General features: G+C 43.1%; 1 protein-coding gene across 4 annotated transcripts in view; it reads right to left on the reverse strand.

Annotated features, from left to right (window-relative positions):
• Positions 1-4,114: 4,114 nt before the first annotated feature.
• The window catches only part of si:ch73-181d5.4 (death-inducer obliterator 1), a 45,408-nt gene continuing 34,501 nt past the window's right edge, over positions 4,115-15,021 (reverse strand). For all 4 annotated transcript variants that reach the window (XM_061689231.1, XM_061689232.1, XM_061689234.1 and 1 more), the window contains exons 15-16: positions 14,776-14,971; positions 4,115-10,720 (exon numbers count right to left, since the gene is read on the reverse strand). In XM_061689231.1, the coding sequence (XP_061545215.1) occupies positions 8,883-10,720; positions 14,776-14,971 (2,034 nt within the window). In that variant the 3' untranslated portion in view covers positions 4,115-8,882. The remainder of the gene's footprint in view (positions 10,721-14,775; positions 14,972-15,021) is intronic.

The raw sequence follows: 15,021 nt of genomic DNA on the forward strand, positions 1-15,021 counted from the left end.
AACTCTAACGCACTCCTCTCAACGCCGCGGTCATGCGGGCCTGTTAGCCAATCAGTGTATTTCTTTAGATGTACACACACGGTCACATGGGTTACGCGTAAAATCCAGTGCGTTTCCACCCAACTGAGGAAGTGAAGCGCTACACAGCCTGGCCAAGCGGCTTGGCTTCATATAGACGGCACAAAACTCCATAATGAAGCACAACGGCTCATTATTTTATGCGGAGACAAGGCCATAACAATATCGAGGCACTTTTAATTTCGCGATATAGTGACATTCCTACATACGACAATAAATATTTTCATACGCTTGCCTGATTGGGAATGTTGCATGTTTTGGTCGCTTGCCCGTCTAATTTTGATTTGCCCCGGCAAATGGTAATCGGTAAACTTCGAACCCTGAAGCGATAAAGATTTGTGCGACCCAAGAGCGAAAGTACATCTCGCTATGTACATACAGTATATTGTGTGTGTATATTGTGTTATTATAAATATTTTTATTTAATTGTTAGAGCGTCTGCCTCACAGTTCTGAGGACCGGGGTTCGATCCCATGCCTCGCCTGTGTGGAATTTGCATGTTCTCCCCGTGCCTGCGTGGGTTTCCTCCCACATCCCAAAAACATGCATGAATTGGAGACTCTAAATTGCCCGTAGGTGAATGTGAGTGTGAATGTTTGTACGTGCCCTGCGATGGGCTGGCAACCAGTTCAGGGTGTACCCCGCCTCCTGCCCGATGATAGCTGGGATAGGCTCCAGCACGCCCGCGACCCTAGTGAGGAGAAGCGGCTCAGAAAATGGATGGATGGATGGATGTTTGTCTTTAATGCATGTGGTGACCACCATAAAAGTTGGGGTGTCACCCTAGCACCATCTATTGACCAGCCTGCATTAGATTGTTTTATATGTATGGCCTAGAGGTGTTTTTCATACAAATATTGACTGTTATTATGACTTGGTTTTGCTAGAGTGTCGGTTAGTGATAGACTAGATGCATTTCAACTTGCGTATGAATTCGGGTGACATCGCCACCGTACAATTGGAACTCCATCCTCAACTGAGGACCCCTTGCATTACAATTACATACCTGCCAACGTTTGAAACCAGAAAAACCTAGTAGCCAGGGTCAGGACAAAGTCACGGTGAGGGTTCAGGCCCCGACAAACAAAATGACTTTTAGCATTTCGACATGTTAAAGTGTGGCTAAAAAACTCACATTTCTGCCACAATCATAGGGTGACTTTCACCCAAAATAATAATGCAAAAATAGTGATGCACCAAAATTTCAGCCGCCAAAACATTCCGGTCGAAAATAGCCCAAAAGTGCATTTTGGGTTTCGGACCGAAAGACTTATCACTGAAATAACACCTCAGAGTAAGAATCATTTACTCTTAAGAAATTTACTATAGAGCTTTGATGAATATTCAGTGACTTAACTGGGAGGTCACTTTATTAAACACACCAAACACTCCCGGTTTGATAATGACATACAGTGGGTATGGAAATCATTTAGACGATCAGAACCCTTCCTAGAGTAAACTCAGCAATTGGGGGAGAAGAGCCTTCGTGAGAGAGGTAAAGAAAACCCCAAAGATCACTGTGGCTGAGCTCCTGAGATGCAGCCGGGAAATGGGAGAAAGTTCTAGAAAGTCAACCATCACTGCAGGCCTCCACCAGCCGGGGCTTAGTGGCAGAGTGGCCCGACGGAAGCCTCTCCTCAGTGTAAGACACATGAAAGGCCGCATGGAGTTTGCTAAAAACCACCTGAAGGACTCCAAGATGGTGATAAATAAGATTATCTGGTCTGGTGAGACTAAAATAGAACTTTTTGGCCTTAATTCTAAGCGGTATGTGTGGAGAAAACCAGGCACTGCTCATCACCTGTCCAATTCAGTCCCAACAGTGTAGCATGGTGGTGGCAGCATCATGCTGTGGGGGTGTTTTTCAGCTGCAAGGACAGGACGACTGGTTTGCCACCGAAGGAAAGATGAATGCGGCCAAGTACAGGGATATCCTGGACGAAAACCTTCTCCAGAGTGCTCAAGACCTCAGACTGGGCCGAAGGTTCACCTTCCAACAAGACAATGACCCTAAGCACACAGCTAAAATAACGAAGGGAGTGGCTTCAGAACAACTCCGTTACTGTTCTTGAATGGCCCAGCCAGAGCCCTGACTTAAACCCAATTGAGCATCTCTGTAGAGATCTGAAAATGGCTGTCCACCGATGTTCACCATCCAAACTGACAGAACTAGACAGGATCTGCAAGGAGGAATGACAGAGGATCTCCAAATTCAGGTGTGAAAAACTTGTTGCATCATTTCCCAAAAGACTCATGGCTGTATTAGCTCAAAAGGGTGCTTCTACTCAATACTGAGCAAAGGGTCTGAATACTTACGGCTGTGTGAAATTTCAATTTTTTTTTTTTTTTTATAAATCTGCAAACATTTCAACAATTCCATTTTTTTCTGTCAATATGGGGTGCTGTGTGTACATTCATGAGGACAAAAATTAACGAAAATGATTTTAGCAAATGCCTGCAATATAACAAAGAGTGAAAAATCTAAGGGGGTCTCAATGATTTCCATACCCACTGTATGTCATTATCAAACCGGGAGTGTTTGGTGTGTGTAATAAAGTGACCTGAATACTTTCCGTACCCACTGTGTGTGTGTGTGTGTGTGTGTGTGTGTGTGTGTGTGTGTGTGTGTGTGTGTGTGTGTGTGTGTGTATGTATATATATATATATATATATCCACACAAGCAGGCCGGATTTGAACCCGGCTCCTCAGAAATGTGAGGCAGATGCGCTAACCACACCCAATACTGGTTAAACCGATCAATATTCTTTGCTTAAACAACAATCCATGCACAATAGCGTTAACGCAAGTCTAATAGACTACACACTTCCCTGTGGAGATTGGTTTATTTGTTTTCATGTGATACAGTTAATCATAATAATTGCATTTTCACATTCACGTCATTAACTGCATCAAGGATTTCTGGAATAGTATCGCCCCCTGTGGTAGATAGTACAAACTGGAAGAGCCGGTGACCGGGATGTGGAGGGTCCGAGAGGATTTTGCACACTCGTCTTAGTTCTGGCAGCGTGCAAATCCTCAAGGGTGGGTAGAGGGGTACCGACAATCCTTTCAGCAGTTTTGATTGTCCGTTGCAGTCGGAGTTGGTCCTCCTTTGTAGCAGCACCAAACCATACTGTGATGGAAGAACACAGGACTGATTCGATGACCGCTGTGTAGAACTGCCTCAGCAGCTCCTGTGGCAGGCCGTGCTTTCTCAGAAGCCGCAGGAAGTACATCCTCTGCTGGGGCTTTTTGAGGACGGAGTTGATGTTGATCGCCCACTTCAGGTCCTGAGAGACTGTAATTCCCAGGAACTTGAAGGTCTCGACGGTTGACACAAAGCAGCTGGACAGCGTGAGGGGCAGCTGTGGCAAAGGAAGCCTCCTCAAGTCTCTACAGTCTTGAGCGTGTTCAGCTCCAGGTTGTGTCGGCCGCACCACAGCTCCAGCCGCTCCACTTCCTGTCAATATGCAGACTCGTCACCGTCCTTGATGAGGCCGATGACACTGGTGTCATCTGAAAACTTCAGGAGTTTGACAGCCGGGTGCGTTGAGGTGTAGTCGTTCGTGTAGAGAGAGAAGAGCAGCGGAGAGAGGACACAATCTTGGGGTGCGCCAGTTGGATCATGGTTGGATCATTATAAAAGCACCTCCTGAAGTGTTCTCTGAAAAGTAGTCGCCTTCTTATCCTATTTGCATTGAACAGTTTGACATGTTTAAAGCCTAAAAATATACTATAAGCGCTGTTATGATTCAAAATCATCTATCCATTTTTAATGGTGCTTCTCATTAGTGTCTTGGGTGATCTGGACCCTATCGCAGCTGACTTTGGGTGAGAGGAGATGGATACCCTGTGTCAGTCAGTCACAGGACACAAACAACCGCTCACACCTATGGACATTGGAGCGTCTTCAGTTAACCTAACATTCATGCTTTTAGAATGCAGGAAAAAGCACAGGGAAAACATGCAAACTCCACACAAGATGGCCTGAGTAGATTCAAACCCACAAAAAAATTAGACACAAAATTGAAAAGCTTGGTCTTATTATTTTTATTTTTTTGTAGTTGTAAAATGGTCATAAACTGAAGCAACATATACACTATAAACCAAACTATGACTACAAATTAAATATATACATTTATGTACAAACATTTGTCAATGTTCATGAAAATGCTCCAAAACCTGAATTCACGGGTGGTTAGGGATTGACACACTTAGTTTCAATTAAAGAGAACCATAGAAGGCCTTATATAACGACTGTTCAACCAAGATGAACATTGTCAATAGAAATACCTGGTAAAATTTCACTTGGTAGTCATCACATTGATTTTGCCTTTAAGTCATGTTGTTCATTGAGGCATGGGTTTTCCCCAGTCATGTAATGTTATGTATGACAGCTTCACAAATACTTTTGTGTTTTAACACAAGTCCATAGTATGGTTGTTCTTAGTTTTAGGACATAAATGGCAGGCTTCCTACTTGTGACTTTTGTTGCACTTTTCGCCCCCCCCCTTGCCAGCAGGACCTTTTTCTGCCTCTTGTCTTTGTCTTTCTTGACTATATGATCTACCTCTACTCCATTGCCTGTTAATATGGTGGCCCAATTGTTTTTGGTTTATGCTGAACATGCTGGAATTGCTAATCTTATGATTTGGTAAGCATATGCGGCCTTCAGTTGGAGTGGGCAGCAAGGCAGCCCTAGGTTTTGGAATTTTTACTTGTTGGCTTTGTGGATTTTCTGAACTACCACGATGACCCCTCTGAGGACCATGAACTGCTTGAACCTTCTGCCTTGGTCTCCTACCTCTAGTGTCTAACTCTTGTCTATTATACCGTCTTAAGTCCCTTATGTCAGAACATTTCATGCCATCCTTTGTCGCAGGATCAGGTTCATTTGAGTCTAAACGTGGGCCCATCTTGTCTCCAACTCTTCTATTACACACAGGAACCTCAGTGTCTGTATCCCACACACTAGGCCCATGTCCCAGTCTTAGGTTGTCAGGTGCCCCCCTCATGTCCATTCTGTTATGAATAAACCTTCTCATGTCTGGGCCTTCCATCCTAAAACCAGATTCAGATCCTTGGCCACCTGGTGTAGGACCTTTAATGTCTAAACCTTCCCTTTCTGGTTCTATTGCTCCAGAATGTAAATTTCTCACGTCACTCACTGGCCTTTCAATATATGAATTTTCATGGAATCGAACATCTGTATCTCCTACTCCTCTTCGCTCATGGTTGTCCTGCATCTCAAATTCTCTTCTGTTTTGGAATGAATTATTTATATCAGGAACAGGCCTTGCCCGTTCCATGCTTCGTGATTGCCTTGCCTCTTGAACTCTCCTTTCGTGTTCTTGTTGTCTGCAGCCTATGTTTTCAGATCCCCATCTTGGCTCAGCACGTCCTCTACTAGTCTCTCTACGGTCATTTCCAGGTCCTAATCTACCAGGCCTAGCACGCACTATATCAGTATTATCTTGGAAACGCCTTGGCTCCCTACAGCCAGGACCACTCCTATCATCCGCAGTAATTCTCCTAGGGCCAGAAAATGGCAAAGGTGTCCGTTCTGGTACAAGCCCGCGCTCCCTCATCCCAGGGCCCCTCTGTGCATTACAAGGGTCCCCTGTATTATATTCAAAAACTGGCACATCAATACCCTCAGCAATCGGCCGAGGATACCGGTTATCTTGACGGTTCCACTCGTTTTTACATTGCATTTCACGTTCATCTGACCAGTGCTCCTCAGCGTCTGTGCTTCTATGATCTGGTGCTTGGTACCTGCAATCTGTTGCTTTCCATTTGGCTTGGTGACTATTTATACCAAGTTCTGTGCCTCTATCATTTCCTCTCATAGGCATTGAAACCTTCAAATTTCTACCATTATCATCACGCTGTCTACCCTCTATGTCTGCACTTTCAAATGACACTTCTGTTCCTCTGAGGACCTCCCCATGTAAGTCACATTTCCTTCCATGGCTTTGATCTTCCCTGTTGTCTGGCCCTGACCTGCTGTTCTGCCTATTTCCTGGTCCCATAAATGGTGGGCTATATTCTCTCCAGTTAGGACCTGTACCCCCTGCACCCCTCTGAAAACTAGTATTTCTGAAGTCACGGTCTCCCGGTTCTCGTCTGTCAGGCCCCAAGCCCTCAATATTTGGATTTCTAATTGCACATTCTGGTCCTCTAAAATCTTGACTAGCTGGACCTTTCCTCTCAGGCTCTAAATCAGCTCTTAAATGTGGACCTCTCCAGTTGCACTCTGGGCTGATCATTTGTGGAAGTATTTTATCTGGGCCAGGTCCTCTGAAAGGATGATCAGTGCCTCTCCTGTCAGAAAAAACACTGTTGTACCTAATTTCGTGCCTGTTTGGATGTCTCCTATCAGGCCCCGGACACACTGTGATTGGACCCAAAAGTTGATCCCCTGGTCTGTTTGGAAATCTTGCTTCTAGTATTCTATTCTCCATAAATGGTTGATGTCTTCTGTTATCAGGCCCTATGTGATCTCTTTCAGGTCCTGGTCCCATAATATCTGGACCTCTCCAGTCATGCAAGGTTACCTTCATATTTGGATTCCCAGTTTCTGACTGAGTGTCCCAAGGACGGTTGATTGATAATTCCCTCCTTTCATTCCCTGGCCCACTGAAATGTGAGCCTACACGACCTTTTGTGTCAATCCTCAGACATTCCATTGCAGGTTTTCTTTCATCAGGCCCTTTTCCCCTGACATCATGGCCTCCTGGACCTCTCTGCCCTCTATTGTCATGTACAGTGCCTTCCCTACCCAGAACTCCTTCAAAACATGATCCTAAATGGTCTGGAACACTTGGCCCTCTCACGCCGTATCCTAAACTATTCATAGCTGAATGTTTCATTTCAGTTCTTGGTTCTCTGAAATCAGGATTTACGGGTTTCCTGCCAAGAAAACCATCCACCATAGCTGGATTTTTCCTTTCCTGTGTTCTGAAATCACAAACATCTGGTCCTCTCCTATCATGCATGGGAATTCTCATGTCAGTACATAATCTCTGTGGTCCATTCCAGTTATCCATATCGGGTCCTCTGGCATTAGCCATGGGTCCGATGAAATCTGGATCATCCGGTTCTCTCCAGTCACGTACTGGGACTTCTATATCAGGATACATCTTCTCGAGTCTTGGTCCGGTGACATCTGGGCAACCTGGTAGTCTGCTATCATGCTTTGAAGGCCCTACATCTGGCCCTCCCATTTCAATCCATGATTTACAAGGGTCTATACCTCCAGTAACGCTTTTGACAGGTCCATGGCTTTCGATAGTTGTCCCTCTCCAACCAGGCTGATGGAGCTTCCCTTCATTTTGTCCATGTTGCCCTATTCTGACTGAATCTCCCACTGATCCTGGACAACTCCAATCTAGGTTTGTCTTACAATCAAAGAGTTCCATGTTTTCACTCCTCTTAACTTCTATTCCAGTTTTTTGAGTTCTCCAATCTGTATTCATAATATTAGAAAAAGAACATTGGTCTTGTTGATCACTTTTTTCATTTGTCCTCTCAGGACATTGGTCATACTTATTTCTTCCTTGAATATTTACATAGTTGCTATCTGGAAGTCTTTCTTCAATGTCTCGGTCTGGAACATGCAAGTCAACTGCATCACTAAAACGTTGACCACCCATACAAGCTACAACTTGACCAAGCCCTAATGAACAAACTTCTCTGACACCGTGCTTTCTATGTTCGTGTAGGTTTTCTGACACTTTCATATCAAGGCTTTGCACACTCCTCTCCAACTTAATATCATACTGCAATTCCTTGAAATGGTGTGCAGATCCAACAGTATCTTGTCCCCTGTAGGAAGTGTTAGCCTCAAAATGTCTGTATTTTATAGTTTGCTCTGGTCTATGCATGGATGCCTCTTCTCTTTTTATGTGTTTTTTATTTGCATGCTTTTCATCTGAACATGTGGATACATTTGACTTTAAAATACTTTCTTGATCATAATTCCTTCTATTTAAATCATTTTTTGTCAAATCTGAAGTCATACCTTGAATCTGTAAAACCCCAATATCCATGACACATGGCTTGCTAGCTGGTTGTTCTGACTGGGACATATTCTCATCTCCCTTCAGATTAGGAACTTCAGTATGTTCGTCCGGCTCACTACCTACTAGAACATGGCCCATTTCAGGTCCTACACTAGTACTTATTTTCATATCTTGGTTTAAAGGTCCACCCCCTTGACCCAGTATTTCTGAAAGCGTTTGACTGAAACATTTCTGCTCTCTCTCTTTCTGTGTCATATTTTGCTCTCCTGAATCTGATCCCTGTATATCAAGTGCTCTAAAAATGAGATTGCCAACATTTGATTTACCTTCAAAGTGTAGTGGTAAAGTTGCATGGTTTACAGAAAGCTGTAATTCGTTGTCTACTTCCACAGCTGGTGTAAGGTTACTGATTTGTGTTTGGACAATCAATGATTTTATCAGATTGAGCTACCACACTTGGTTCTATAAACTGTGGATCAGGGTCAGGGCTCTCAGGGGAATCTCGAATGGGGGGGTCAATTTCTCTCAGAGGAACTGAACTTTCAAATTTATCTCCACTTTTTCCTAGCTGTGTATTCATCTGGGGAGGAAAAACATTACCCGAGTTATTAAGCACACTGTCCTTGTTTACTACAGGTTCGTTGGAGTTTGTTTGTTGTGAAGTTTCTAATCTTAAATTGGCCAAATTCTCTTGTGAAAAGACTTTATCAGAGCTTTCATTGCTGGTATTTTCCATAGAAAGTGAGGTATGTAATGTGTTACTTTGTTCAAATTGTACATCATCTGGGTTCAACTGACATTTCAAAGGAAACAGTGACATTGGGGGACGCCCTGAACTCTTCTGGTGGCACCAAATCGTTTTTTCTTGTAGAGGATGGTGACCTGTGATCATGGGAATGTCGCCGTGTACTATGTGATTTACGATGACGAGCCTCACGTTCAGATTGATCTCTAGTTCTATGCTTTGACCTGTCTCGTTCACTTTTTCTGTGTCTATCCCTTTCCCTGTGTTTCCTGGAATGTGAAACGGAACATTGATGGGATCTCCTTGAAGGACTTCTGCAGCGGTCTCTTTCACGATGACTTCGCTTCTTTGGTGATGACCTACGCCTTCTGCTGTGATATGAAATTGGAGCTGCGTATGTTCTCGGTAAAGAGGAATCCTGAGTCTTTGTGGTGCCTACTTGAAATACATCATCTTGGATTTCATTGAAAAGTTCATCCTCTGGATCATAAGGTACATCTGAATCCTCAATTTCACCAGCAGATGAAGATTTTTCATTTTCCTTTATATTGTGAGATACTTCATCTTGTTGTATAACTGAAGTGATATTTAAACAAGGAATGGCATTTGTGTTTTCCTGGCTATCAGTTTGTGACTCCCTGCTGGGATCATTCACAACCTCTGTTAGATTGCTGGCCTCTTCTGGCTTAGAATCTTTTGATTCTGAAGGTTTTGACTCTGAGTGAATTATCCCACTTTGAAGGGATGAGACTTGACTGAGAGGCAGAGACTTTGATGGAGGAGACATCATGGAATCGGTAACAGAAAAGTGTGCCATGAACATACCTACAGCTTCTCTTTGTTGACGAAGTGCCTCTTCTTGTTCCTTTAACTGTCGTTTTTGCTCTTCAATCTGTTTATTAAGTTCCTCAAGCATTCGCTGCTGCTCCGTTAGTGTAGCAGCTGAGACAACTATAGAACCTGTGGGAAGGTTCTGAGGAACTGCAGTTAGAGAAGAAGTTTGAGTTGGAGTTTTGGCAAAAGACTGTGTTTCAACCTGTGTGGAAATTGGGAATGTTGATGATGGACAGTTTGACATTTTAGGTTGATTCGGTTTCGTTGCATTACAATGCACATCTTGAAAAATAGTATCATCCTCTGGATCATAGGCCACATCATCATCTGCAGCTTTTGATAATGGAGAATCTTTCGAATTATTGTTTCCTTTGCTCTGTGAAGAAACGGTTCCATATCCCGTTGCTGGATCATACTCCTCCTCTGGGTCATACGGACGATCAAATGTGTACTCCTCTTCTATATCTTTGACTTTAGACTTCTGTCCATACTGTTGAACAATTGGATCCACCATTGATCCGGACACATGAGAAAGCACAGATACCTTAGCACTTACTGTTGTCACATTAGTAGTACAATGTTCCTCATTAGAGACAATGACAGTAGTTTGCTTTTTTCTAAACAATGTACTTAAGATAGTTGATAGTGGTGTGGGGGCTTTCGTTTTCCTGTCAGGGATGTGACTGGATGTGGACTGGGTGGATGCATCAGGGGCTGAGGTCGAAACGGTGGGGTTTGCGTTAATAGAGGTCACATGTGATGGTAGAGTTTCTGTGTTAGAAGAGAATTCTGATGGTGACCCAGGACAAGGGGGTGAAACAGGGGGGGTTGTGTTTGTTGGGGTCTCAGGATCATAGGGTTGGAAAACCTCCAATTTGCCAGAACCATAGAGAACTGGAGGTTTTGGGATCCACATGGGGTCTTTAGACACAACTTTTGATCTCTTTTCATCTATTTCCTGAAGTACACTTCCGGAACGTTTTGCTTTTTGGATAATTGCTAAACCAAGAAGAAGATTGGGCCTGTTCTTTTCAAGTCCTGTGAAGAAACAAAAATCCAATGAATAATTGGTTCGACATTATTGCTTAGAAAAGAAAAAAAATATCATGTTGAACATTTTGGGCATCTTTTAAAATCAAGAATACATCCATCCGACCACTTTCTACAGAGCTTGCTCATTAAGGTCAGCGTTAATCTTAAACATAGCCCATCTGATTTTGGGCGAGAGACCAGGTACACCCTGGACTAGTCGCCAGCCAATGGCAGGTTACATATAGACAAACCACCATTCAGACCTACGGATAATTGTCTAACTCTCAAAACCGTGAGCAGATGTGCTAAACGCTCATGTACAATTGAATTAAAATAAATATTATAACTTGTGGCGGCACGGTGACCGATTGGTTACCACATCTGCCTGACAGTTCTGAGGACGCAGGTTCAAATCTGAGCTCCCCTGTGTGGAGTTTGCATGTTCTCCCCGTGCCTGCATGAGTTTTCTCCGGGTACTCCGGTTTCCTCCCACATCCCCAAAACATGCATGGTAGGTTAATTGAAGACTGCAAATTGTCCGTAGTTATGAATGTGAGTGCGATTGGTTGTTTGTTTAGATGTGCCCTGCGATTGGCTGGCAACCAGTTCACGGTGTATCCCGCCTCCTGCCCACAGTTTGCTGGGATAGGCTCCAGCATACCCACGATGAGGATAAGCGGTGTAGAAAATAGATGGATGGATTATAACTTGTCCACTGGATGGATGAGGTTTGGCTATTTTATGTCAAACAATGTCCAATAATAACGCCAGCCAATCACAGGGCACATATACAGTGGGGACGGAAAGTATTAAGACCCCCTTCAATTTGTCACTCTTTGTTATATTGCAGCCATTTGCTCAAATCATTTAAGTTCATTTTTTCCTCATTAATGTATACACCACACCCCATATTGACAGAAAAAAACAAAATAGTTGTCAATTTTGCAGATTTATTAAAAAAGAAAAACTGAAATGCGACAAAGCCATAAGTATTCAGACCCTTTGCTCAGTATTTAGTAGAAGCACTCTTTTGAGCTAATACAGCCATGAGTCTTTTTGGGAATTCACACCTGGATTTGGAGACCCTCTCCAGTTCTGTCAGGTTGGATGGTGAACGTTGGTGGACAGCCGTTTTCCGGTCTCTCCAGAGACGCTCAATTGGGTTTAAGTCAGGGCTCTGGCTTGGCCATTCAAGAACAGTCACGGAGTTGTTTTGAAGCGACTCCTTTGTTATTTTAGCTGTGTGCTTAGGGTCATTGTCTTGCTGGAAGGTGAACCTTCGGCCCAGTCCGAGGTCCTGAGGACTCTGGAGAAGATTTTCATCCAGGATATCCCTGTACTTGGCCACATTCATCTTTCCTTTGATTGCAACCAGTCATACTGTCCCTGCAGCTGAAAAACACGCCCACAGCATGATGCTGCCACCACCATGCTTCACTGTTGGGACTGTATTGGACAGGTGATGAGCAGTGCCTGGTTTTCTCCACACATACCACTTAGAATTAAGGCCAAAAAGTTATATCTTTTATCTTGGTCTCATTAGACCGGAGAATCTTATTTCTTACCTTATTTCTCAGTCCTTCAGGTGTTTTGCCATAAAGCCCCGACTGGTGGAGGGCTGCAGTGATGGTTGACTTTCTAGAACTTTCTCCCATCTCCATCTCTGAAGCTCAGCAAAAGTTATCTTTGGGTTCTTCTTTACCTCTCTCACCAAGGCTCTTCTCCCCCAATTGCTCAGTTTGGCCGGACGGCCATCACTAGGAAGGGTTCTTTTCGTCCCAAACATCTTCCATTTAAGGATTATGGAGGCCACTGTGCTCTTAGGAAACAAGTGCAGCAGAATTGTTTTTGTTACCTTGGTCAGATCTGTGCCTTGCCACAATTCTGTCTCTGAGCTCTTCAGGCAGTTCCTTTGACCTCATGATTCTCATTTGCTCTGACATGCATTGTGAGCTGTAAGGTCTTATATAGACAGGTGTGTGGCTTTCCTAATCAAGTCCAATCAGTACAATCAAACACAGCTGGACTCCAATGAAGGTGTAGAACCATCTCAAGGATGATCAGAAGAAATGGACAGCACCAAAGTTAAATATGAGTGTCACAGCAAAGTGTCTGAATATTTATGGCTGTGTGATATTTCACTTTTTCTTTTTTAATAAATGTGCAAAAATTCAGTTTTTTTCTGTCAGTATGGGGTGCTGTGTGCACATTAATGAGGACAAAAATGAACTTAAATGATTTTAGCAAATGGCTGCAATATAACAAAGAGTGAAACATTTAAGGGGGTCTGAATACTTTCCGTACCCACTGTAAACAAACAAGCATTCACACTCACATTCACACCTACGGGCAATTCAGAGTCTTCAATCAACCTACCATGCATGTTTTTGGGATGTGGGAGGAAACCGGACTACCCAGAGAAAACCCACGCAGGCACTGGGAGAACATGCAAACTCCACACAGGCGAGGCCGGGATTTCTACCACAGTCCTCAGAATTGTGAGGCAGATGTGCTAACCAGTCTTCCACCGTGCCGCCACAAAAGTAATAATAAATAAAAATGTAATGAATATTAACCAATGAAAATCAGCTTTTGAATTGTGGTTCAACAGAATTATGAAAAAAAAATGCATGAAAAAGGCTTGGACAAAAATGACGGTACCCCTAGAAAAGATTGAAAATAATTTGACCACAAGGACATGTTCAAACAAGTTGTGTCTTCAAACTTGTTATCAGTCAGTCAGCTTATTTATTCGGGTGACAAGTACTCACTGTGCTGTTTGGCGACATTTTGTGGACCGCACTAAACATGGACCAGAGGAAGCGAAGGAGAGAGATGTCTCACAAGATTAGAATGAAATTATAGACAAGCACGTTCAAAGTAAAGGCTATACAATTATCTCCAAGCATCTTTATGTTCCTGTGACTACAGTTGCACATATTATTCAGAAATTTAAGATCCACAGGACTGTAGCCAACCTCCCTGGACGTGGCCGCAGGAGGAAAATTGATGATAAAGAGAGAGATATTACAAATGGTAACAAAAGAGCCCAGAACAACCTGCAAAGAAATTATAGGTCAAGGTGCATCAGTGTCAGATTACACCATCTGTCATTGTTTGAGCCAAAGTGGACTTCATGGGAGATGACCAAGGACATTGCCACTGTTGAAAATAAATCATAAAAAAGTGAGACTGGAATTTTTCAAACTACATGTTGGCAAGCCACAAAGCTTTCGGGAGACTGTCCTATGGACAGACGAGCCAGAACTTGAGCTTTCGGGCAAGGCACATCAGCTCTATGTTCACCTCCGCAAAAATGAAGTATACCAAGAAAAGAACACTCCCTCCTATGAAACACAGATGAGGCTCTGTTATGTTCTGTGGCTGCTTTGTTCAATCTGGCACAGGCTGTCTTGAATCTGTGCAGGGTACCATAAAATCTCAACACTATCAAGGTATTCTAGAGAGAAATGTGCGGACCAGTGTCAGAAAGCTTGGTCTCAGTCGCAGTTCATGGGTCTTGCAACAGCATGATGACCCAAAACACACAACTAAAACACCTAAGAATGGTTAAGAGCAAAACATTGGACTATTCTGAAGTGGCCTTCTATGAGCCCTGATCTCAATCCTATTCAACATCCGTGGAAGGAGCTGAAACATGATGTCTGAAGAATCCACACTTCAAACCTGAGACAGTTTGCTCCAGAGTGGGCCAAAAGACATGCTGAGAAGTGCAGAAATTTTTTAAAAAGTTTTACGAAAATCGTTCGAGTGCAGTGATTGCCTCAAAAGGTAGTATAACAAAGTATTAGATTATCATCATTTTTGTCGAGGCCTGTTTCATTAATTTGTTTTTAAACTAATTCTATTGAACCACCATTCAAAAGCAATGTCTGATTTTCATTGGTTAATTTTCATTACATTTGTATTTATTATTACTTTGTCAGATTCAACTTATCTGTGACAACTGTGGGGTTTTCTTTCAGTAACAGAGGGGTACCAAAAATCTTATCCACATGTGCACGTGTGGATTTAAGTCATGGACTCAAGCATTATCACACCTGGTCCTTCCAGAGGTTGCAGTATGGATGGGATGGATTCCTTTGCGCTCAGCGGTACAAGGTAGATATCCTTGATGGAACGGCTATTGTTGGAAACTACACCAAAACGCCCTCTGCTGCTGAAGTAGGAAAAGAGCGAGATATATGCCACCTCCTCTTCTTCAGTAGCAGGATGAAAGCGGATTACGCATAACTCCTAATAAACAATTATAAAAAAAAGTATACAATGTAAATAGTATTGCACAA

The sequence above is a fragment of the Phycodurus eques genome, chromosome 1 (assembly GCF_024500275.1).
Source record: "Phycodurus eques isolate BA_2022a chromosome 1, UOR_Pequ_1.1, whole genome shotgun sequence".
NCBI lineage: Eukaryota > Metazoa > Chordata > Actinopteri > Syngnathiformes > Syngnathidae > Phycodurus > Phycodurus eques.